At 38.9% G+C, this 24,903-nt stretch overlaps 2 protein-coding genes across 2 annotated transcripts in view; one reads left to right on the forward strand and one right to left on the reverse strand.

Annotated features, from left to right (window-relative positions):
- Nucleotides 1-9,500: 9,500 nt before the first annotated feature.
- Nucleotides 9,501-17,536, forward strand: RFESD (Rieske Fe-S domain containing). Its single transcript, XM_061189462.1, has 4 exons — nt 9,501-9,592; nt 15,194-15,369; nt 15,481-15,515; nt 17,266-17,536. Exons 2-4 carry the CDS (start codon nt 15,195-15,197, stop codon nt 17,527-17,529), a joined length of 474 nt encoding a protein of 157 aa, XP_061045445.1. The 5' UTR covers nt 9,501-9,592; nt 15,194; the 3' UTR covers nt 17,530-17,536.
- Nucleotides 17,537-19,813: 2,277 nt separating this feature from the next.
- SPATA9 (spermatogenesis associated 9) overlaps nt 19,814-24,903 on the reverse strand; it is a 78,021-nt gene continuing 72,931 nt past the window's right edge. Inside the window, exon 5 of the mRNA XM_061189461.1 lies at nt 19,814-20,107. Coding sequence (XP_061045444.1) covers nt 19,814-20,107 — 294 coding nt within the window. The remainder of the gene's footprint in view (nt 20,108-24,903) is intronic.

The following is a 24,903-nucleotide window of genomic DNA, read 5'->3' on the forward strand; positions in this document are numbered from 1 at the left end:
GTTTGACAGTGATACAGTTATTGTAGCTATAGATATTGGTAATACCCACACCTTAAGGGAACAGGTAAGAGAAATGTGTTGAGTTAGAGCCCTAGAGAAGACACAGCCAAGACAACACAAACAAAAGTAAAGCTAGGCTGGACAACAGTAGAGCAAGTACAGGTCTGGCTTAGATGTTGATCTGATGGAAAGTTATTTCCTGTTGGGATCAGCCAACTAAAGGACAGTTTGGTTTTGCACAGAGCATTATTTGTGCAGACCCAGCAAAAAAAAAATAGTCTAGGCTAGAAAACAGGAGAAAGTAAAAGGAAGCAAGGAAGGCACTCAGCTTGGCACACTGCATGTGGCAGAGAAAGAAAGAGATCAACATAAGAAGCAAGTTAATCTGTCAGAAGCTCAGCCAAGCGTTCCCAGAAGGAACATGGCACAGCAGAGGGGACTGAAGCACTGAAGGTATGTTCCACTATGCAAAGCCTGGGACATTCCAGACCTGAGGAATGGCAGTGTCTTGAAAAGCATGTGGCAGGAGTATTCTTGCTCCCTACAACCTGAAGAAACCAGATTCAGAAACATTGACAGCAGTCAGAAATGTGCACAAGTGAGGGACTTCCCTGGTTGTCCAGTGACTAAGACTCTGCACTTCCACTGCAGGGGGTACAGGTTCAATCCCTGGTCAGGGAACTAAGATCCCACATGGCGTGTGGTGTGGCCAAAAAGAAGAGAAAAGAAAATAGAAATGTGCACAGGTGATACCCCAGGTGGAGTGACGGTGAGGAATACTGGGGCATCAATCCTGTAAGCAAGTGGCTTGAACCCAATCCATTCCCTAACAAGAGGGGGTGAAAGCCACTGTGTTCAAGACTTAAAATGCTGCTCACAAGTGATGTGGAGACCTTGACACTATACAGAGCCCATCCATGCCAGGAACCCCGGGCCCCTACCCTGTGGGTCTCACGTGAAGGGATTTCAGTTAGACTAACACTCTTGGACTCTCTCCCCTGTTGGGGTTAGAGGGGCCCAATTAAAAACAAAACAAACAACAAACAAACAAACAGATCTTTTCCATATCTGTGCTCTAAACCAGTATCTTGGGAGAAATTGAGGTTCAGAGATTAAACCCTCTTGCAAGGTAAAGCCCAAAGGTAACAAAATCAAAAGAATTAAAGTTCAAATATCAAAATTTCCTGCCCTTGTTTGAAAAAAAATAAAGACCTCCTCGACTGGCAATTCTGTGTAGTCTCTGCTGGGGGTGTTCTTGAGGCCCCGTGAGCTGTGGGTCCTTCAGCAGAGGCAGCTGCAGCCTCCCTCTCCCTGGAATAAGTCAGTTCTTTAGGACCTCTTTGGTTCTATTCGTTCAAATCCCATTTGAACAAATGAAGAGTCTCACTCTTTTAAAGAGTTTGAAGTGTTAACAGGAAGCAGAATATTACTGCAGCATGGCCCTAAACCTACCTATCAAAGTTAGGAAACAAAGCACTCCCCACCAGGAGAACAATAGCCAAACAAAACGGTATTCCCAGAACCAAGTATTGCACTTGGGGTCATCAAAGATTCTAGCATAGACTTAGGATCTGAAAGAAGGAAAGAGCTTGGTCTCTCAGCTTCCAAGGCTGGCTGTCAGTTGGTCAATGCAGGTGGTTCAACCGTGAAGGTAAATTCAATTGGGAAAAATCTTTTCATAAGGGATTAATTTGGCATCATGTTTAAAAATCTGGGGTGGGGGAAGATCCATCTGTGCATTTATCTGAGACAGAGACAACTGAATCATTCCTGCCTTCTTGCAAGTTTACAAATTTACAAAAGTGGAGGCCTCAGTCTTTCTCTTACCAATTAAAAATCTCTTTTCCACTCTGAGCCCTCCTACTGGATCGAGCAGGGCCTCTATCACGTCATGGAGCTCTCTTGGAGCATATGTTTTCAGTCCTGTGCCTCAGTGGCTGTTTTCAGTGACTTTGGCTAAGCAATCTGCCTCTAGGTATACTTTCTCCAGAGCCATCTTGACTCTGCATGGTGCAGAGTGACTGAGCATGTGACATCCTACAGGAATCCAAGGAATCCCTCTATGCTTCCCTCTCTGGACCAGAATGCAAAATGGAATTTGGAGCGGCCCAAGCAGTGCACCTTACTCATGCCTGTCGTGGACAATCTCCTGTTAGAAACTCATTGGTGCTCTGCAGCAGGCGCAGGGCCAGCTGCCTTGTAGATTAAATGCAGCTGTGGGTAAATCCAGGCCACAATTGGGTGGGGTTGGGAGGTGGGGCAGGATCTCATTCAGAAAAAGAATACAAAATAATAAATTAAAAATTAGGTATGAAAGTGAATATTTATTTAGAATGGGCAAATAATCACAAAAAATATAAAATTAAAAAATGAACATAATAGCAAACATTCGTTAATCAATTGCTAGACACACCGCTATAATACTTTTTTCCTACAATTTTTGTCTTCCTATGCTTGAGCCATTGTTTCACGGTTTTTTTGTGTTTTTTAAAATAAATTTATTTATTTATTATTTATTTTTGGCTGCGTTGGGTCTTCGTTGCACAGGGGCTTTCCCTAGTTGCGGCCAGCGGGGCCTACTCTTCGTTGCGGTGCGTGGGCTTCTCACTGCGGTGGCTTCTCTTGTTGCAGAGCACAGGCTCTAGGTGCACAGGCTTCAGTAGTTGTGGCTCACGGGCTCTAGAGTGCAGGCTCAGTAGTTGTGGTGCACGGGTTTAGTTGCTCCACGGCATGTGGGATCTTCCCGGACCAGGGCTCGAACCCGTGTCCCCTGCATTGGCAGGTGGATTCTTAACCACTGTGCCACCAGGGAAGTCCTGCTTCACGTTTTATGATAATATTTTCTATTTAAAAAAAAAAGATAACTCAATCTTTCTTACAGCATAATCTTTAAAAAAATTTTTTTAGTTGAAGTATACTTGATTTACAATATTATATAAGTTTCAGGTGTACAACATAGTGATTCAAAATTTTTATAGATTATATTCCATTTAAAGTTATTACAAAATATTGGCTGTATTCCCTGTGCTGTACAATATATTCTTGTAGCTTATTTATTTTATACATAGTAGTTTGTGCTTTTTAATCCCCTACCCCTAACTTGGCTCTCTCCCCTTCCATCTCCCCACTAGTAACCACTAGTTTTTTCTCTACATTTGTGAGTCTGTTTCTGTTTTGTTATATTCATTCGTTTTATTTTTTTAGATTCCACATATAAGTGATAACAGTATTTGTCTTCCTCTGTTTTATTTCACTAAGCATAATACCCTCTAGGTCCATCCATGTTGTTGCAAATGGCAGAATTTCATTCTTTTTTATGGCTGAGTAATATTCCATTGCATATATGTATCACATCTTCTTTATCCATTCATCTGTTGATGGACACTAGGTTGCTTCCATATTTTGCCTATTGTAAATAACACTGCTATGAACATTGGGATGCATGTATCTTTTCAAATTAGTGTTTTCATTTCCTTCAGACATATACCCAGGAGTAGAATTGCTAGATCATATGGTAATTCTATTTTTAGCTTCCTTAGGAACCTCCATACTGTTCTCCGTAGTGGCTGCACCAATTTACATTCCCACCAACAGTGCAAGAGGGTTCCTTTTCTCCACATCCTCTCCAACATTTGCTATTTGTAGACTTTTTGATGATAACCATTCTGACAGGTATGAGGTGATATCTCATTGTGGGTTTGATTTGCATTAAACATTTTTAATTGACAAGAAGCATAAAACAGCTTGTAGTCTTAGTACAGGTTTGTGTGCTCATAGGAATCCTGATAAATTCTGTTTCATGTGATTCCCATCAAGAAAGGTGTATAGTGGATTTATAGTTTAAATGCTGTATTATTGAGCATATCCCATGTGTACTATGTATGAGTACAGAATCTTATGCTTACAATTTTACAAAAAATCTTATGACAGAATTTTCCATAGAGCAGTTTCTGGCTCTACCATTTCAAACTCTGTTTTTCCTCCAGCACTCCCATACTTTCTGAGCCAGACATCACAGCACATACTCACATGTTAATAGAACCCTAGCCCTCACCTCCATGTCAGCAAATGAGGAGAGTCATTACAGTGGACAGTGGGAGTATCTTTGGAAGCCATTTCTACACTAGGACAGCCAGCAAAAACATAACTATACACAGAATTGGATGCAAATCATATAAATGATCCCATTAAACCCATGTATTTCCAACTCAACTACCTCTTAGCCAAATTCCTAAAATGCCTGAGTGACAGAAGGAAAAGAGACAAAGGCCTTAATCCATTTAAATCATCTCACTTCTGTACATTTTACAGAAATATATGACCACTATTCTTTTCCCTCTTCTCTTTCCTTCCTGAACAATTCAGTCCTAAAGCCAACAGGTGGGACAGAGTAGAGACCCATGCTGGCTGGCTGGGGGAGTGGGGTGACGCACAGTGGCTCAGAGTGGGGTGAAAGCACGAGTGGGGTAGATGTCAACATGGTGGTGGAGTGAGTCTAGCTTGTGCTGGGTGAGAAGGCAGTGGAGTGGCAACCCTACAGGGGCACAGAGTCCATTCTCTGTGATGTTCCTGCCAAAAATGCATGACCTGAATCTAATCATGAGGAAATGTCAGACGAACCTCAATTGAGAGATATTCCACAAAATAAATGTCAGTGTCATGAATGTGAAGGAGAGACTGAGGAACTGCCCCAGCCAAGGAAGCTAAAGAGATACGACAACTAAAGCCAACTTTATTCTGAACTAGATGTGAGGATTAGATAGTGGAAATATGTCAGTGTTAACTTCCTGATTTTGAGGGTTGTATTGTGGTTCTGTAGAAGAATACCCTTTTTTTGTTGGAGGAAACACACATTAAAGCATTAGGGGCTGATGGGGCATCAGATGGACAACATATTCTCAAATGGCTGTTTGGGGGATAGAGTTCCCTGTATTACTTTTCTGGAATTTTGTATGTTTCCAAATTACATTAAAAGGATATAAAGGACGACCAAGTGAACATATTACTAGGGTCCCTTAGGACCTTGGAAAGGGCCCACAAATGCGAGGGGACCTGAGGCATAACTTCACTGCCTCTAACTGCAGCAAATATTATTCTACCCAGTATTGTCTGAAAGGCCAATGTAGCAAAAGACATTTTTCCTATAATATAGTCCTTGCCTTAGTTATGCCTGATTTCGGAGGTCTTTGTGGCCTCCCTACCTCTGCTGAGTCCCAGTGTGGTAGAATAAATATGTTCTGAACATGGTTCAAGGTCAAGGAGCAGCAGTCTGCACCCTAAGGCCCACATCACCTAAGACTCTCTGGGCTGTGCCTTTGCTGGGCCCACGTAGCTCTGTGCATATTTGCTAAGCCTGGCTTGGTACTAATGGCCCGTGTTTTGCTTGAGGCTCAGGGCAGACTACCCTGGTGTTCACTGATTACACTCCTTTCTCCACCCCCCACTTATGGCCAGCTTGTGTTTCATTTGCTTCATGCCCAGGACTTCGAGTTCCACCTGGAAGACAGAAATCAGGAGTGAGCAAGAAGCCTTATAATTTTTTCTTAAAATCTGCAACCTTCACTCCCTTTTTGGTATGCTCAGCTCAGCCCCTTCCTTCTCCTTTCTACAGATCTGTGTGCCTGTGGAGTACAGTCTCACCTGTCTTCTCAAGAGGACAGCTCTAAGGCAGAAGGCAGCAGTTTAATTCAGGAGACTGTTAGCAAGTCCATTTGCTTGCACATTTAACCCATTCCAATCTAGATTTTTATTATAAATACAGCTTACACTTTGATCACTTTCCATATCTCAGTTCCAAACTCAGGCAGAAAAGAAAGGTGCTATTTATTGGGTCCTCTCAAAGTCCAACACAAATAAAATCACCTTCCAGAGTGATGACAGCAGATAAGAAAAGAAGCAGAGTCATTTGAAATACATTTTAGGAAATAGAACTGACAGAACTCAGTGCTGGATTAGATACAGGTGGTTTTAGGGGTGTCCCTAAAACCACCTCATGTTCAGGGATTCACTAAAAGGACTCATGGGACTCATGATATAGTTCTTCTCACGCTAAGATTATTACAATTACAATGATGTTGTAAGGATACACTGCTGGATCAAAGGAAAAAGAACACAGGTGGAATATGGAAGGATCCACGTGCAGGCTTCCTTATACATGCTCCCTCTCATGAGGGGTCACACACAGCTAGCTCTCCCTTCCTCCAGCAATGAAAATGCAGAAACATGTATGCAATGTTTCTGCCCAGGGAAGCGCATTAGAGACTCAGCACCCAAGGCTCTTACTGGGGGCTGGTCACATAGGCGCCTCTGCCCAGCATGTACCAAAGTTCCAGTCTCCCAGAAGGAAAGCAGGTTGTGGTTAGCACAAACCATACTGTTTGTGCAGTTTAGGCACAGTGAGTCACCCTTATTGCTCAGGGAAATTTTTATATCAGTGTAGGAAACGTTTACCAACCGAGTTCCCAGATGCCAGCTAAGGGCCAACCTTGCCAGCAGAGCTTTTTAAGGACAGTAGTCTCAGGTCAGATGCGTTAACTGTTCTGCATAGGAAGAGTGAAGAAAAGGGAGATATCAAGTATGGCATTTAGGTTTCTACCTTAAGCATGTGAATAGACAGTGTTGTCACTTATGGAGATGGAGAAGACAAAGGAAGAACAGGTTTATGGGAGAAACTTAGCATTTCAATTTTGAACATATAAAATTGGAGACACCTGTGTATGAGACATCAGGTTAAACTATGCTGTTGCAATTGTAAACAACCTTAAAATTTCAGTGGCTTAACACCACAAAAGTTTATTTCTCACATTAGTTACATGTCTTTTATGGCTTGACAGAGGTTGGTGAGTTGGGGGTGCTGATGGAGGCTCCACCATCTAGAAAGTCAACTGTGACAGAAAAAGACACAACTGATGAGGTCTCATATCTGTCCTTCTATGCTTCAGTCTGGGAGTGACAGCCTCAACTGACTATAGGTGGGGCTGGGAAATGTGGGCTAGTAGACGGGATGTTTGATGAACACCACTGTTTCTGTCATAATATCCAGGTGGGAATATTACGTAGGCATCCACACAAATGAATGTTGTTCAGACTTTCATTTTCGAGTTGTAAGCAGATAGGTGGTATATAAAGCCACCATCACTTTCTCATGATCATAATCCCAATGGCCGAATACAGGCAATGTTATCACCCTTTTCTGGTTTGAAGGAGTAGGAAATCCAGATTCACTGATACTCTTCAAGACTCCCTGTAGTGAAACTAGCAACATACAAAGGTTTTCACTAGCTCACAAGACGGACTTTGGCTTAGGACTGAAGGCAGTTTTTGAACCTCTCTGAAGGAAACGTTTGGTCTCAGAAAAGCTTGCCTAGAAACAGCTTGCTGCTAAGAGCAGAGCAGGGGGCTCACCAAGGTGGGAAGGGACATCTGAAACTATTTATAGACAAAGATATTGAGGGGAAGATCATAGAGGGAAAGCTGTTTTTGGTGACTGGGAACAGAACTCCTGCCAGGGCTACCACTAGGTGTCACTAGTAGGAAAGGGAAGCCTGAAAGAACAAATGGAAGGAACTGACACAAAAATTGGTTCCAAGGAGAGAAGTAGAAACTGCCCCCAAATGTCCTCAGGTAGAACTTTGTGGAAGTGTTGCTCACACTGGCTGGAACTGTTCTACTGCCAAGAAAAGAAAGAAAGGGGTGGGGGGGGGGCCGGGAAGGGGAGAGGGAGGGAGAGAGGGAGAAAGGAAGGAAGGAAAGGAGGGAGGGAGGAAAGGAAAGAAAAGGAAAATGACAGTAGGAATCACAAATTTTATTCTGAACTGTAATGACTTTCAAATGGACTTTATGGGTTCCTGCTGTTAACTCACATGCTTGTGCCAGCTAGGCTAGGCACATACCTTTGTGTATGTGAGTTTCAGAAGTGGAGAGAGGTAGTTTATTCTGCCTCCCACTACAGCTTTCTAAGCATTTCATATTTTCATGTGGCCAACCACATTAATACTTTAGGTAGAGAGAAAAGAAAGTTTTGCATTTCTCTCTCATTCTTCTTGTGTACCTAAGAGTGCTTATCTACTGAGGTCTCCAATTGATTCAAAATCATATTTAAAGGTCAGTGGATCTAAGATGTGTCTTATTTTAATGCCCGAATTATGCCAAAGAAAAAAAGAAGTACTTTTCATTAAAAATGGCAAACTTATTTAGTCCTTCAATGACACAAGCCGAGGATTGCTAACACGCTCCATGTGCCAATAAAATAATTTGGGACAGCTAACAGATAATGTAAATTATAATAAATCCAAACATATTTTATTATCACTTTGGTAAAGCAATTCAACAAAACTAGATGGTTAATTTGTACTTGGCTCATAGAAACAAATGGTCAAAAAAGGAAATTATCCCATAAAATATTACTGTCACCCTGAAACTATACTGAAAGGAAGAGAAATAGCACTGGAGACAAATCCATTATTCTGAGCGTCTCAATCTTTTACATGTTTTGGCTCATAGAAAAAAATGGCATTTATATGGCATACTGGGGTAAATGAATAAGGCTCTGGGGCTTCATTTGCCCCTGGCCCATTGGGCCTCTCAAGGACCTGAGATCAGTATGTCAGCATATTAAATATAGACTGTGGGTTTCAACCTTAAGGTCACACTGGAATCACTTGGGAGGTTAGAAAAAATATGTCGATTCCCCCTCCTCCCATGACCTGTGGAGATTTATTTCATTGGTTTGGGCATCACAAGTACCAGGTGACTAAAAGTGTGACCAAAGTTAAGAACCACTGCATTAGGAGATAGCCAAGGAAACTTAAAAAACCTAGGAGACTCATCTAGCTTCCAACTTTGAACACAAGTATGAGGTGTGTGGGTTTTGTTTTGCTTTGTTTTTGTTTTTTTCTCAGGGAAGTATAAAGAGAAAAAAAGTTGCAAAGTTCAAAAAATGAAAGTGAAACCCATCTCCCCCACGTAACCACTCTTAATTTTTTTTAAAGCTTATGTATATATCTACATATTTGTATCTCGAGAAATAACTTTTATTTACACCAAAGAAAGCATATTCCAATGTGCTCTTGAGTATGTGGCTACAAAGTAATTCACATGTCTACACTGTATTTTATTTAACCACTTCCCTGTTGATGCCCATTTGAGATACTGTCACTCTTTCCTTGCAATAAACATCTTTATACATAGATTATATGCATCGTGACGAACTTTGGTAAATATTTTTATAGAGCTAAATTCCTATAAGACCCCTGAGTGAGTTTAAAATCTGGATAAACGTGGTGAGCTCAACAAACATTTAAAAATAAACTGATGGCACCTACGTTTGTCAAACACGATTAAGACTGTCAGTTCGGAGGTCCCGGCGGACCGCGGGTGGTTGGCGGTCGCTGTCAAGTGGGGTCGTCAGCCAGCTGAGCCCCATATGCCGTCCCGGGGGCGGGGTCAGGCGCGCTCGGGAAACGTGGGCAGCTTCGCCCCGCCCCGCCCCGCGGAGCTCCACGCGGTGGCCGGAGCCTTGGCTGGCTCAGTAGCGTCACGCGGGGGCGCTGCAGCCGGGTCTCGCGGAGGTGGAGCAGGGGACTCGAGGCAGGTAAGTTCTGTTCTGGCCGCGGGGTTGGGCGGCCGGGCGCCGGGCGGGGCTCACGAGGCTCGCCGCTTCCGGCCGGACGGCGGGCCAGGGCTCGGGCTTCCGGCGGCGGCGGCGAGTTGGAGCAGGCGAGGGCGGGTGTTGTGTGGCTTTTGCTCCCGGCCCTTCTGTGCACTGCAGCTCTGCCGGCCTCGATGCCGCGTTCCTTAACCGTTAACCCCCAGCGCAGGCTTCCGCCCGGGCACTGCAGGATCACCGAGCTTGTTCACCGTCGAGTCTGGGCCGCACCCCGGACCTGCCGCCTCAGTGGGCCTTTTTCAACAAGCTTTCCTGGCATTTGTGTGCTCTCACGCCTAAAAACCGCTCCAGGGTTTCTGCAGCCCCAGCCGTCCTAGTTATCCGTCTCCTGAGGTCTGCAGGCGGAACGATCATCCACATCTGGACAGCCACGCTCGGGCTGTCTCTGTGGTTTTTGAGCGCCGGTCGGTCTGAAAACTGCAGTCCGTCTTTACTCAAACGTTAAACACAGCCTGAAGTCCTCGCTCATAAGCTGTCAGAGAGGGCAGGCCTCAGAGATGGCCGCTACCGTGATCGCAGCGTTTCCCACGCTCCGGCCGTACTCTAGACACTTTACTATGGAGAAGCATTTATCCCTCACCACCGCCCTATGTGCAGGGCTTTCTTATAGCCGCGCACCTGCAGCGCAGCGAAATTAGGCGACTTCTCCCAAGTCACGCAGAGCCGGGATTTAAACCCAGGTGAGCGCACCTGGTGCTCAAAGATCTCTAATATCACAGACGACAGTAGCTCCAGGGCGGCTGCTCAACTTGATTAAATTATTAGGGAAATATCCTGTTTTAAACATTTGTTGACACGACTCTTGCACATTGGCGTTCCTAAATTTAAAAAAATTCAGGACCATCATCTTCGGATATATATATGGTGTACACACACACATATCTTTACTAAAAGGTTTTGTACCTTCAAGATAGTTTACCCGCAGGCCACCTATTTTTATAAATCCGTGGATGCTACTTAGATAAAATGTTAAGATTTATATATCAGTGTGCACAAAGTTTAGACTCAATATCTCGGTTTGAATCTTCACTGCTATTTTGTGAGTTTGGGCAAGCTTTTGTTAAAGAAGGTCCTTTACCCTTAGTTTCCTCATCTGGAAGATAGGCATTTTTCTGAGAATTAATGAATTCGTATATGCAAAGAGTCCAAGCACTTGGCACTCACTGAAGGATAGCTAGTTTTATGTTATTATTCTGCCATCCAAAGCAATATAAAACTAAGGCATCTCTTCTCTGAACCTAAAAGCAAGGGTGTAACCCTGGAGCTATGCATTCTGATAACGTGTAGGCCAAGTCCCCAGACGCAGTAAAAGCAACTTTGTGCTTTTGTGCTCAAGAAGAATAACAAATTCCTTTAATTTCATGTTTCTTTTGTCCCACTGCCTTCTAGAAACTTAAGTTATGCTTTTTAAAAATTCAACCTGAATAGATTCCCTATGCTGGAAAGGTATCTAATAGAGACAGAGGATCCATTTAGCTAATTTGTAATTTTATGTGGTGTTAGCACCTTTAGAAACCTAATTTTAGGCACAGGCCAAAAAATATTTCTTGAAGAGAACTGTGGAATAAAATGGCTCAACATTTCAGAAGGCAGTTTTCTTCATCTGGCTCCCATACTGGGTAAGCCGTTTAATTTTTCACTTTCTTTTTATTCTGTTAAGATTCTACTATCTTGGGGACTTCCCGGGTAGCACAGTGGTTAAGAATCCGCCTGCCAATGCAGGGGACACGGGTTCGAGCCCTGGTCCAGGAACATCCCACATGCCGTGGAGCAACTAAGCCCGTGTGCCACAACTACTGAGCCCGCGCACCACAGCTAGTGAAGCCCGCGCGCCTAGAGCCCGTGCTCCACAAGAGAAGCCACCGCAATGAGAAGCCCGTGCACCACAACAAAGAGTAGCCCCCGCTCGCCACAACTAGAGAAAGCCTGTGCGCAGCAACAAAGACCCAACACAGCCATAAATAAATAAATAAATAAATAAATTTATTTAAAAAAAAAAAGATTCTATCTGAAAGTTGACTCAAAACAGAGGAAATGTGTGGGAGCATATGAATAGTGCATCAAACTAACAGTAATTAAGGTGAACACACTGACTCCTGTTGTTGTATGAATGGACTGTGATATTCACAGTATTTAATTAAGAATAATATGGGTGTTAATTATAGTCACCAGATATCATAAATAAATAGAACCACTTATGATGCTTAGAGGGAACAATTATTTGAAGGATGAGATAATACTTTCCTAAGCAAAATGCAAATGCAAAACTAATCATATTTCTCTGAAATCTTTATCGTTTAGCCCCAGCTTTCTCTGCTCATTTCTTATCAGCCCCTGCAAAGTTGCCTACGGTTTTCCTCGGTTGGGGGAAAACCCTGCAAAGACTTTATGTTCTAAGAGACTTAAACGAGGAAGGATAATGTTTGGTTCTCATATATTTGGGAGTTGGGTAGAACTTAATTAACTTCTGAGGCTACTCCACATCTCATGTGTTTTGTTGCTTGCTTGATACTAGTATTTCTTTTCTAGTTTTTGCCTGGAAAAAAATAAGTAAGAGAACTATTCATTTATTTCCTCCTGTAGTGGCAAGTCTTGAAATAAGCTGTACAAAACTTTCAAATAGTCCATTCATGATCTATGTACAGGCACATTCTCTGAGGATAGAAAGTACCATTTTATCCCTTTTCTTGGATTTTGGACCATTTGCTACATAAATATAAAGTAGGATACAACTTAAATATTGAAAAAAAGTAATTTTAAATATAAGACTAAATGTAATATATTGACAGACATTTAAGAAAATTTGTGTTTATTATCCCCTTGCTTTTCTTTGTAAATTTTCCCTATATACATTTATCCATGAATAATATAGTTTTGCCCCTTTTTCCGTTTGATAAAAATGGAAGCATACTCTGAATTCTTAAAATTTTTTTCATTTAAAGTTACATTTTTGAAATTAATCCAACTTGATGTAGCCATACATTTTTCACTGCTAAACAGCATTGCATTGAATGAGTATAAAAATTATCCATTCTACTGTTGATGGATTTTGAGTTGTTTCCTGTCTTTTGCTGTTATAACCATTCTTGTTCATGTCTCTTGGTGTACCTGTGCACACTTCTCTGGAATATACCTGAAGTGGGTCGTGAATATACTGGGTCGTGAATATGTTCAGCTTTACTAGGTAACGCCAGACTGTCTTAACTCTAATTTTTGTCATCACTGTATCAGTTGCTCCATATCCTCACCAATACTTGTTATATTTTTTTGCCAGTCTGTTGGATAGAAAATAGTATCCAATTTTGACTTTGCTTTACATTTCTTTTGCATTTTCCTACAAATGAGGTTGAGCATCTTTACATGTGATTACTAGCCATTCAAATTTCCTCATCTGTGAAATATTTTTTCTTGTCTTTTGCCTATTTTTGTAATGGCTATTTGTTATTTTCTTGTTTATAGGAGTTCTTCATATATTCTGAATCTTAGTCCTTTGTCAGTTATATGTGTTTCATATTCCATATTTTTCTTTTTCTTTAGCCAATTTCCCCCTCTCCTCTTTTCATCTGTCTGTTCCCATTTTTCTTATCATTGTTCCCCCTCTGTCTGTTCTGTCACAAAATGTGATAAAGGCTGCACATCCAACAGTGTGGAGTAAATGTTACCACCTGAGTAATTTGTGTACTTTGGGTACCTGCCAAAATCAAGTAAAACCAGGTAACCATTTAGCGATGTTGTAATACAGCCTCTGGTCAGCCATGGCTAACCCAGAAAATCGAAATGTTGGATGTACTTCAAGAATTGTATTAGATCTTATTCCCTATTGACACTCCCACTCCAAGTGATTCTGTTGAATTCTGTAATTTGAAAACTCCCAAATTTATATCTTTAGTGATTCTCAATGCTAGTCTCATATATCTGACTTTGGACTTGATATCTCCCTGGATGTCTTTTAAGTACCTTAAACTCACTATGTGCAAAATGTAACTAGTTCCTGATTTTTCCATTCCTGCAAAATATCATTCCTTTCTCAGTCTTCCCATTCACAGTCACAGACCATGTAGTCGCACAAACCTAAAACCTGGGAGCTACCCTTTATTTCTTTTCTGTTGCTCCTTCACTCTAGTTCGTGAGCCCAGCCTCTTGCGCCTCACTCAATTGTCTTACTGGGGAGGGGAAGGAGGTTTGAATTCAATGTATAAAGGAAAGCATTACACAAATCAGGTTTAGGAAATAACAGAGATGTCAAATTTGTACACTGAAGTTTGCATTGTTAACCCTTGCTCCAATTATTCGGAGATAAAGGAAAAAGCACAACCCTTTGAGTGGCCTCAATTTTTGTGATTTTTATTGCATTACATGCAAAGATTCAAAATATACTCTTGCCTAGGGGAGAAAGCTCTTTGTCAATCCTAAGATACATGGTTCTTTACACTTTTTGAAAGTTATGGACCACCACAATCTCTCTCCTGAGATAGGGAGAAAAAGCAGGAATGTTTCCAGAAACTTTGGGATAGCAACCCTAATGAAAAGAGGATAGGAATAATAGGCCAGATTTAGAATTAGAAGTGGAGAAAGAACAAATATAGAAATTCTTGGCAAAACATGATATGTAGTTTTATTTAGAAACTATCATAGGAAAAAAACTTAAATACCCTCATATGGGAGGCCCTTGGGAAAATCCTCTACATGGGGCCTTAAATGCCTGACAATGATATATCTTGATGTTTCTTTCTTATGGAATTAACAGACTATGGCTGTGTTCTTAAAGTACACAGAAGTCTCTTTGAAGGGTTGCTTTCAAAAAAATAGGCTGAATATCTGTGCTAAGAAAAAAATATATTTAGAATACCTACAAATTCTCTAAAATTTATATACTTCTATAAATTAATTGAGGGGAAAGTCATCTTTTTGAATGCCCAAATAAGACAGAAGAAAGTAATGACATTTTCTGTGTGAGTTAAGAAAATGGAAGACATCCATTCACACTTATCCCCTTCCACTAGAATACAGTTATCTGGTTGATCTATAAGAGCTGGCTTGCCCACTCCAGGCAAAACCAAGTGAGCCACATCAACCAAGGGGTCCAAGACTATTCAGACTATTGAAAAATCCTACCTTCAGCAGAAGCTGAAAACAACATGGACAATAGGCAGATGTTGTTTACCACTGAATTTGAGAGGGAATAAAAGGATAGTGATACTTCAGTGTCTGTATCTTAGGAGTTCTGAAATATCTGTCTAATGCAATGAAGTGAATCAAGTAATAGTCCAGCCTCAAAGTAGGCAGTCCTCCCTAATTTTGGCAAGTTTTAAGAGCTCTAGCTGACAATCATGACTAACTATTATCCAGTATTTTTTTTTTTTATTTTATATAGCTACAAAAAAAGTACCTCCATCAGTCTCAGAAAAATAAGTCTTCTCTTATGATATGATTATCTCTGTGAGTTAAGTGTAGTGGAACTAGTGAAGACCACCTGTAATTTTTTTTCTTTCTTTTTTTGTTTGTGGTTTGTTGTTGTTCAACTAGCATGGATCCTGATGGCTCTGAGCAAGATCCTGAAACGAAGAAATATTCTTCTGTCTGTGTTGGCAGAGAAGAAGATATTAAAAAATCTGATAGAATGACAGCTGTTGTCCATGATAGAGAAGTGGTCATTTTCTACCACAGAGGAGAATATCATGCTATGGATATTCGCTGTTACCGTAAGATTTTATTTTTCATTTGTAAACCTTGTATTTGTTTACTATCCATGAAACTTCAAAATTTCATTTTTTTTTTTTAGTGACTAGATGTAATATTCAATTCCTTTGCAGACTCAGGAGGACCTTTACATTTAGGAGAAATAGAGGTATGTAAAATTAAATCTATTCTCAACAAACTCAGATGTTTCCTATTTATATTCTTACTATATTTACAGTCTCTATTCAAAAATAATTTATATTTGGGTTTGAACTATATTTTATTGCTTTAGTACAATTACCAATATTCTAGGAATTCACAACACTACAATGTAAAGAAAACCATTTTACAGGTAAATATGAAAAATATGCCTGTCTTCTGAACTAGCAAATATACTGTAAGAGATCTACCCTGCATATTATTGCACAAATGTTTAAGTATATATACACTTACCTATATATATACTCTAAAGTATATATATATATATATATATACACTAAAGTATATATATATACACACACACACACACATATATAGGAGAGGTTCAGTGTAGCGAAAAGTTGAAGGAAATCTAAATGTTTTAACAATAGGAAACAGTTTAAATTATGAATAGCCATGCTATGGAATAGTATACAACCATTAAATTAATGAGGCATGGATTGTCAACAATATATTTTTGAGTGAAAAAAGCAAGTCGTAGAATAATAGGTCTAATGAGATCCCATTTTTTAAAAATAAAAAATAACATTCACTTTTTACTTTATACACTTCTACATAGTTTGAATTTTTCCAATGTATATATTACTTTTGTAATTTAATAAAGATATAAAAATATATATTTTAAGAAAGAAGTAACACTGTGAAGGCTTAACTGAGGAAGGAATGGGGACACTGTCTTACTTCCTTGCATTCTCAAACCAGCTGCCTAATTTCTTGTTTTCTACTTCATGAAACTTCTCTCTCTCCCCTTCTCCCTCTCCCCTCACTATCTCTATCTCTCTGACTGGTACAAAGTACATGCTTAAATTTAGTGTTCCACTCTCTCTACAATTCATATCTACCTAGTTCCACACCTGTCCTCATGTTAAAACATGTGTGTTTAAATTATGAATGAATTTATGAATTATGAAACTGTTGTTTGCTGACGGTTCTGGCAGGGGAGGGTGGTACAAAACAGCATTTCTGCACTTCTGGTGTAGAGATAAAATGTAAGCATCTGGATGATAGTGTGGAAGAATTTCCCTCAGTTTCAGACCATAATGACAGCTGTAAGACCTTGCTACTCAAAGTGTGGTCCATAGACCAGCAACACTGGTGACACCTGGGAGTGTCTTAAAAATGCAGAATATTGTGCCCTGCTCTTGGACTACGGAACTTAAACAAGAGCTGCCTTTAAACAAGATCCAGGTGATTCCCATGCTTTTTAAAATTTTAGAAGCACTGCTTTAAGACAGTTAAAAGTTGGGAATTAACTACTTTGGGTCATAAATTGCTCTTCAGTTAACATATGCACTTATGCCTTTAGTAACCTCTCTTGAAATTATATCTGAAGCTTACCATTCTTCCACCAGCTAGTGAAAATTCGTTTAGAAGCACTTGAAGCCCTTGCCCCATTTCTGTCAAGAAAGTGACATTAATATCTAACAGATAACAACACACTGCAGTCACATGGTGTAGTTGCCTGAGCTAGTTATCTTCTGATAGAGCTCTAAGAAACTGGGTTTCTTATCAACTGCAAAAGGAACTTGATGACTGCTAAGATTAGATTCTGCCTTATGCTGAATAATTTGTAAATGGCAGGAAAAAAGAGAAGCCTGTTTTTTAACCTGGTTCTTCTGCAATAGATTCTGTTCTGAGCCTGAGGTTTATTGTCAACATTGGAAATGTCATATTATAAAATCAATTATTTCTTTCCCCAGGAATTTGATGGACGATCATGTATAGTTTGCCCCTGGCATAAATACAAAATTACTTTGGCCACAGGAGAAGGACTATATCAGTCTATAAACCCTAAAGATCCATCAGCAAAACCCAAGTGGTGCTCCAAAGGAATAAAGCAAAGGATTCACACAGTGACAGTGGACAATGGGAATATTTATGTGACTCTTTCTAATGAGCCTTTTAAGTGTGACTCTGATTTTTATGCCACTGGAGTCTTCAAAGTAATTCAGAGTTCTTCCTGATAAAATTTTATGGCAATGAAAAATGTTGTGTATGTTTTGAAAGTATTTTTAGAATAACCTTGCTTCAATACCAAAGATGATTAACTTTTTCCAAAAGAGGCACATTTATTATCTTTAACAATCATATAAATGAAAGGTTCAAACGCACATGTACTTAGTGTGATGTCAGGATCATCATCAGGATCTACAGAATACATTTCAGCCAATCCTCTGGATTGATTGGAACCTGAAGGTTATAGGTTTAGAATATGCATTTTAAGAAGGATGAAAATAATTTAGAATAACCAAAGTGAAGAAAGGTTAAAAAAATTAGATCTACTAAGAAAAATTTAGGGGGAAAATCCCTACTTGATATAGCAGACTTTATCATGGAAAAATTTTAATGCATACAAAGTAAACAGAATAATAAACCTCCATCACCCACCTTTAACAATTACCAGCATTCTTCCATTCTTGTTTCATTGATGCATGTATTATTCATCACCTCCCCTACTGATCATTATAATTTTTTTTAGGTAAAATTTAAACACACTGAAATGCTTAAATCTTAACTGTTCAGTTTTTCCAAATATATAGCAGACCATTTACACTTAAAAAATACCTCCCAAAATGGGATCAGTTTACATGCTGAATTTAAAAACAAGAAACTTAATTTGCCTGACATCAAAACCAAGTAAACTTTGGCTCCGTTTCTCTCCAGTCAAGGCAGTTTCAAAGTAAGGAAGATACAGCTGCTCCCCAGCCATAAGAGATGTGAAAGTTTCAGCGAGTCAAAGTACTTTGAATGCCTATATGAAATTTTCAAATAAAGTTTTTTTTAATTTTATTTTTATAGAATTTTGTGCATGTATGTACAACTAAGTGTTTCATGTAAATGTTATAGAGAGAAGAGATATAGGGTGTTGTTTCTCAGAGTCTTCTGAGTTTATAGGCAGGGTTGATACTAAGTTGGTTCACCCTGCTTTTTCTATGCCAGTTATTTATGGCCAACGCTGTTCTGGTTGCGTCATGCCCACACTGTACTATAAAACCCTGGGTACTGATCATCTAAAACTCAGCATCACATAGTAGAATATAAGAGTAGGTGGGACCAGAAAGAACTAGGATGAACAGATTATTAATTCGGAGTGAGAAAAGCTGTTTGTCAAAATTGGAGCTTAGTTTCAAACCACAGTAATCTTCTTAGTGACATAGGACTGAATTAAGGCTTAATATTCTAAGGGGCCTACCTGGATCCTTTCCCTTGGTTATTGTTAAAATAAGTGAATAAAGTATGTATCATTAAGGCTGTGCTTACAGAGCCCTTTGCTACATATTATTACATTTTTTTTCTGATGTATTGCTACATGCTACCCATATTCCAACACTTGGTATTCATTAGACTACTAATGAGCCAGGGCTGGGCTTTTTATAAATACTATTTTTGGTAGCAGCTACTCTTCAGGTACAGGAAATGTACCATCTCTGGGATGGGTACATCCCAGCCTATTATATCAGGTGCTAATCCTCCAGTGACTTAACATGTGTCCAGAATTTAAAATGCATGGAGGAAGCCAAAGTACCTCCTGCAGGCAAAACCATGACCCTGGTTTGCAGGACCAATCACAGAAGCATTTTTTCTCAGGATCCAGTGGCAACAATGAGTAATATGGACTTGGCTTTTGGTTCTTAATTTGTTTCTCTAGCTGTGGAAATTAAAAATGTCATGTCATGTCTTGCTCTCATATACAGACCTCATCAGATTTGTAAACAATCTTTTGTTTTATAAATTTACATCTATGAATTACAAGTTCTTCATAACTTTACAGATGAGTTTTAAAATAACTGATAATAGGCAGACTGAAACTATACAGCCTGTAGATAGAAAATATATATATCCTTTTATTATCTCTGAAAAAGATATGTAGCATTTTAACAGGGAGGGTTTTTTCCCCTCCCAGATAAGTAATTGGAGAGATACTCTAAATGAGTCTTTAATAAAAACATAAATGTATTATAAACATGCCCATATTATAAACCATAGCATAGAGTCTAACACACCAAATGGTACATTTTCTGGTTCATCAAAAAATATCCATAGTCATATATACTACATCGATTCATTTTATTTTCTCTACCATATAAATACTTGAGAATGACGTTTTAGCAGTAGTCCCCCTGACTGTTTTTTTTTTTTTCAAAGCAGAGCAGTCAGAATATGAAAACTAGTTTCCTAATTTTGTCAGATGAAATGTCATTAGATAACTCTTAAGCTCTGTTCAGTGATACTTAAGTTCAGATTTGCTCATTCATTCATTTCAGTTGACTGGTCAAACACAGAATGTAAAACCTGGATCTTATTACTCAACTTATTAGCAGGAAGTTTGGGGCGATCTGAAATATTCTCCAGCTTCTCCTGTAATGACCTGTAAGGTTTTGCTTTGACTTCACCTTCAGGAAACAGAGGCTCAGAAAGCACAGGCTCAGAAAAGGCTTTTAAGGCTTTTCTAAGATTTTCACTCTCCTCTCTGTTTTGCCTTATGGATTCTTCTTGGAAAATTTTCATTACCTTCTCCAGCACAGCATTAACACAGACTGTCTAATAATAATAAAAAATGTTAAGTAAGGTTTCTTTTTAAGCTACTAAACTTACAGATAAAAATCCAATAAAACATTTAACATAAAGTCATTAATCTGTATATTCTAAGAAAGAAGCACGTTTGGGACTTCCCTGGTGGTCCAGAGGTTAAGACTCTGTGCTCCCAATGCAGGGGGCCCAGGTTCCATTCCTAGTCAAGGAAGTAGTTCCCGCATGCTGCAACTAAAGATCCCACATGCAACGAAGATCCTGAATGCTGCAACTAAAACCTGGCGCACCCAAATAAATAAATATTAAAAAAAAAAAACTAAGCACTTTCTTCCAGGTACCACTGGCACATGATAAACATGAGGAGATTGATTCCTTATTATAAATATACCATAATCTAGAAAGAAAATTAAAACATAGTATGCTTTAATAAAGACATGCTTTATATTTTCCCCAATTCATTAGATGTTTTACATCTTTATTCTCTGATTTAATTAAATGAAACAATTCTGAAACATTTTCTGAGAGATGGAATTTGTCCTCAAACATGTTAATATCTCAAAGTAGGTTTTTGTTCTTACTTTTTTTCCCCTAGACTTCGCTTATACCAATTGTATGCAACTGGAAGGGCATAAACATTTTGGTAAGAATTTAGTAAGTTAATGGATCAGTGATTTATAAGCAAACTTGTGATCCACTTTCCCTCAAAAAATGCCATTCAGTACTTAGTGTGTCAAAACAAAGCACATAGAGAAAAATAACTTCAAAAATTGAGAATCACTAAGAGCTGTCTGTTAAGCCTATAAGTTTACTGATGAAGATGATGATGCCAAGTATTTAAGGCAAGCAACAAGAATAATAAAATCTATAAAATATGAAAACACCTAAACTAGCTTATTTTACCAAAGAGATGCCTCCCAGGTGACATAATAGGCTATAAATGCTTAGAAGGTTTTTCTGAAGAGGGTAACAGAGAAAGAATTCAGGACCTTGGCTTGAACAGCCTCGTTTCTCCTGACCTCCTGCCTCCTCTTTTCTTGCCTGTCTCCCACTATAGAATGGGCGGACACCAGATGCTTTCCTTCACTTCCCTGTGTTACTGTATGGCAATGTGACCCTGTTCTGGCCAACTAAAAAAAATGTCTGCTGTGGAGGAAGATAGGAAGGATTTTTGGAAGAGTTTTTCCTCCTTTCATATAAAAAAGACTCTGTCTTTTGCCTCTACTATCTCCTCCCTCTTGCTTTGGACACTGATATGGATGTAAGGCCTGAGCATGAGGCAACAAACCTAAGGACCAAAAACAACAAACAGGATAGCCAAAGAGAAAGATGGAAGGGCCCTGGGTTCATGATGACATTGTAGATCCACTGTACAAACCCGGGAACTGCCTAACTCCAGACTTCTAATTAGGAGAGATATTTAAATGTCTGTATTGATTAAGGTATTCTCAGGTATTTTTTGTTACTTGTATCTGAGTATACCCAAATCTAGAGCTATAAACCTTGAGGTCCATCACTTCCAGATGCAAACAGCTTTAGCCATTTATCACAAATATGATCATTTTCTATGTTGCCATGCTGTGAAAAAAGGTTGGTAAGCCCTATCCTATTTGATACATTTCTTCTTCCCTCACTTACAACATTTTATCTGTGCCCATTCTAACCAATTCTGTCCAAGTCTCAGAAAATGAAGGGTCTTGATCAAGGTCAGCATCTCTCTATCTTTGCTTTTAACCTATACTCTACCATTTTGTCTATCAATTATTCCCTGCTTCTTCAACCTCTCATTCTTGACTAGCTCCTCCCCTGCAACCTGTAACATGCTGAAATATCTTCTATCTTAAAATTTAAAAATTAAAAATCACTCTGGCTCTGTGTCCCTCTTGACTGCTACACACACTCTTTTCTTCATCAAACCAGGGCCTACATTCATGATTTCCATTTTATCATCTCCTCTTCACTCTTCCTGCTTATTTGTCTTCCTTATCCCATCACACCACTGAAATAGTTCTCAAGATGGTTAATTCCAACATCTTTACTATTAGATCTAATGGACACTTTTCAGATCTTCATTTTACTTGACTTTTTCTGCTTGTACGTGACACTTAACCACTCACAACTTCCTGAGTCTCTATTTCCTTGCCAGTGTTTCTCCTGATTCACTTCCTACTTTTCTAATTATTGGTCCTTTGTCTCCTTCATGGATTTCTTCTTAGCTCACCTTAAATGTAAGCTGTTCTTCACATTTCTGTCGACTTTCTACTCTTTTCACTTGGCATGGTTCCACTCACGGGGCATTAACTTCCAACATATATGTTTTTTGCCTTCAAAACTGTAATTCTAGCCCTGACCTTTCCTACGTCTTGGATGCATATATGACCAATTATCAGAGGTCACCAAAAAACGGTTTCTATTACTACTTAGAAAGTTTATAGCATGACAAATCATGTAGGATGATCTCAAAAGCCTTTGAAAAATTAGAGAAATTTTGGTTTTTAATCTAGTTTGTTTTAGTTTCACCATAGCTGTTTCATCCCACCCATTTTCTGCAGTTTATTTGCATCAATTCTGTATGAGATTCACATTTAAGATACTGAGCATTTCTCAAACATTTAAAAGACTTGCAACATTTTTTATTTGATAAATTCAGAGTTTTTGAAACTGTAAATATGTTTAAAAAGTTCTTTTACTTTGTTTTTTTTCAAGGATGTCTTGGCTATTCTTTACCATTTGCATTTCCCTATAAATTTTAGAATAAACTAGTCAATGTACACATATACACCTGCTCAGATTTTAATTGGGACTGCACTGAATCTATGGGTTATGGGGAAAATTTAACCTTTATTATTGTGTGTTTCAATATGATCAAAAATATTAACAAATATGTAAAAGACCTCTAACAAAAAAAGCCATAAAAATTATTAAGAGAAATTGAAGAAGATCTAAATAAACAGAGGAATATACCATGTTCATAGATTGGAAAGAGAAATTCTACCAGTTATCAAGACTTATTGTAAAGCTCCTGTAAATAATACAGTGTTGAATTGGTGCAAGAAGACAAACAGATCAGCTGACTAGAACAGAGAGAATATAAACAGACCTACATATCTAAGAACAATTTGATTTATTAAAAAAGAGGTGTTCTGGGGCAATAGGAAAAGGGTTTTTTCTTACCCAATAAATTGAGTTGGATCAACTGGATACCAACGGAGGAAAAATTTTACCCTTACCTCATACCAATTCCAGATGTAATCTAAAAGTGAAAGGCAAAATAACAAAGCTCCTAGGATATATCAGAGGGAGTAGTTTCAGGACCTAGGATGTACATCAAGATTCCCTAATTAAGACATAAAAAGCACTTAATGTAAAGATTAATAAATTGGACTACATTAAAATTAAGAACTTCTGTTTTAAAAGACACTGCTGAAAGTGAAAGGCTAGTCACAAAATAAAAGAAATCTGCCCATATTCAACCAAAAAAGGGCTTGTTCTAGTAATATAGTTAAAAGTACAATTTGATAATAAAACGATGGACAACTCCAAGTAGGAAAATGAGAAGAGACTAACAGAAATTAACAAAAGAGGATATCCAAATGTCCAATTAATGTATAAAAGTATTCAATCTCATTAATAATCAAGAAAATGCAAATTAAAACCACAAGGTGATAGTACTACATACCCGCAAGTACAGCTATACTGGAAAAGATTGACAATACCAAGTGTCAGTGATGATACAGAGCAACTAGGATTAATAATCTGCCAGGATGAATTGTTAAAACCATTTTGGAAAACTTTGGCAATATCTACTAGAGATGAACATATGCAAATTCTACAATCCAGCAATTTCACCAAAACACATGTACAAGAATATTCATAGCAACCTATTCACAATAGCCAAAGTTGTAAATAACCTAAATATTCAAAAATAGAATGGATAAATAGCTATATAATCAATGGAATACTACACAGCAATGACAATCAACAAACTACTGTTATAGGCAACAAATCTCACAATGATAATGTTAAGCAAAACAAGACAAATACAAAAGAACATATAGTATACGATTTCATTTATATACAACTCAAACAAAACTGACTATGGTATTAGAAGTCAAAATAATGGTTGCCTTTACAGAAGAGGTTAGTGGGACTTCCCTGGTGGTGCAGTGGTTAAGCATCCGCCTGCTAATGCAGGGGACACGGATTCGAGCCCTGGTCTGGGAAGATCCCACATATCATGGAGCAACTAAGCCCGTGCGCCACAACTACTGAGCCTGCACTCTAGAGCCCGTGAGCCACAACTACTGAGCCTGCGTGCTGCAACTTCTGAAGCCCGCGTGCCTAGAGCCCGTGCTCCACAACAAGAGAAGCCACCACAATGAGAAGCCTGCACACCACAACGAAGAGTAGCCCCTGCTCACCGCAACTAGAGAAAGCCTGCACGCAGCAACAAAGACCCAACACAGCCAAAAATAAATAAATAAAATTAATTAATTAAAAAAAAAAAGAGGTTAGTGATTGTGAGGGGCAAGAAGGAGTCTTCTAACATGATGGTATAATGTTTTGTTTCTTGACCTGTGTGATACATAGATTAATAAATTTTCTGATAATTCATCAAGGTGTGTACTTTTCTCTTTGTATGTTGTACACTTTTTAAAAAATTAAAGATAAGTATAAATGGCAGTGGATTAAAAGAAAATAACCCTTATAATTTATAAAATTCTTTATATTTTTGTCATGCTTTTTAATGAACACTTCTGGAATTCAAAAGACAGAATACTGAACTTTAACCAACCATGGCACAATGG

The sequence above is a fragment of the Eubalaena glacialis genome, chromosome 4, assembly GCF_028564815.1.
Source record: "Eubalaena glacialis isolate mEubGla1 chromosome 4, mEubGla1.1.hap2.+ XY, whole genome shotgun sequence".
Lineage (NCBI taxonomy): Eukaryota > Metazoa > Chordata > Mammalia > Artiodactyla > Balaenidae > Eubalaena > Eubalaena glacialis.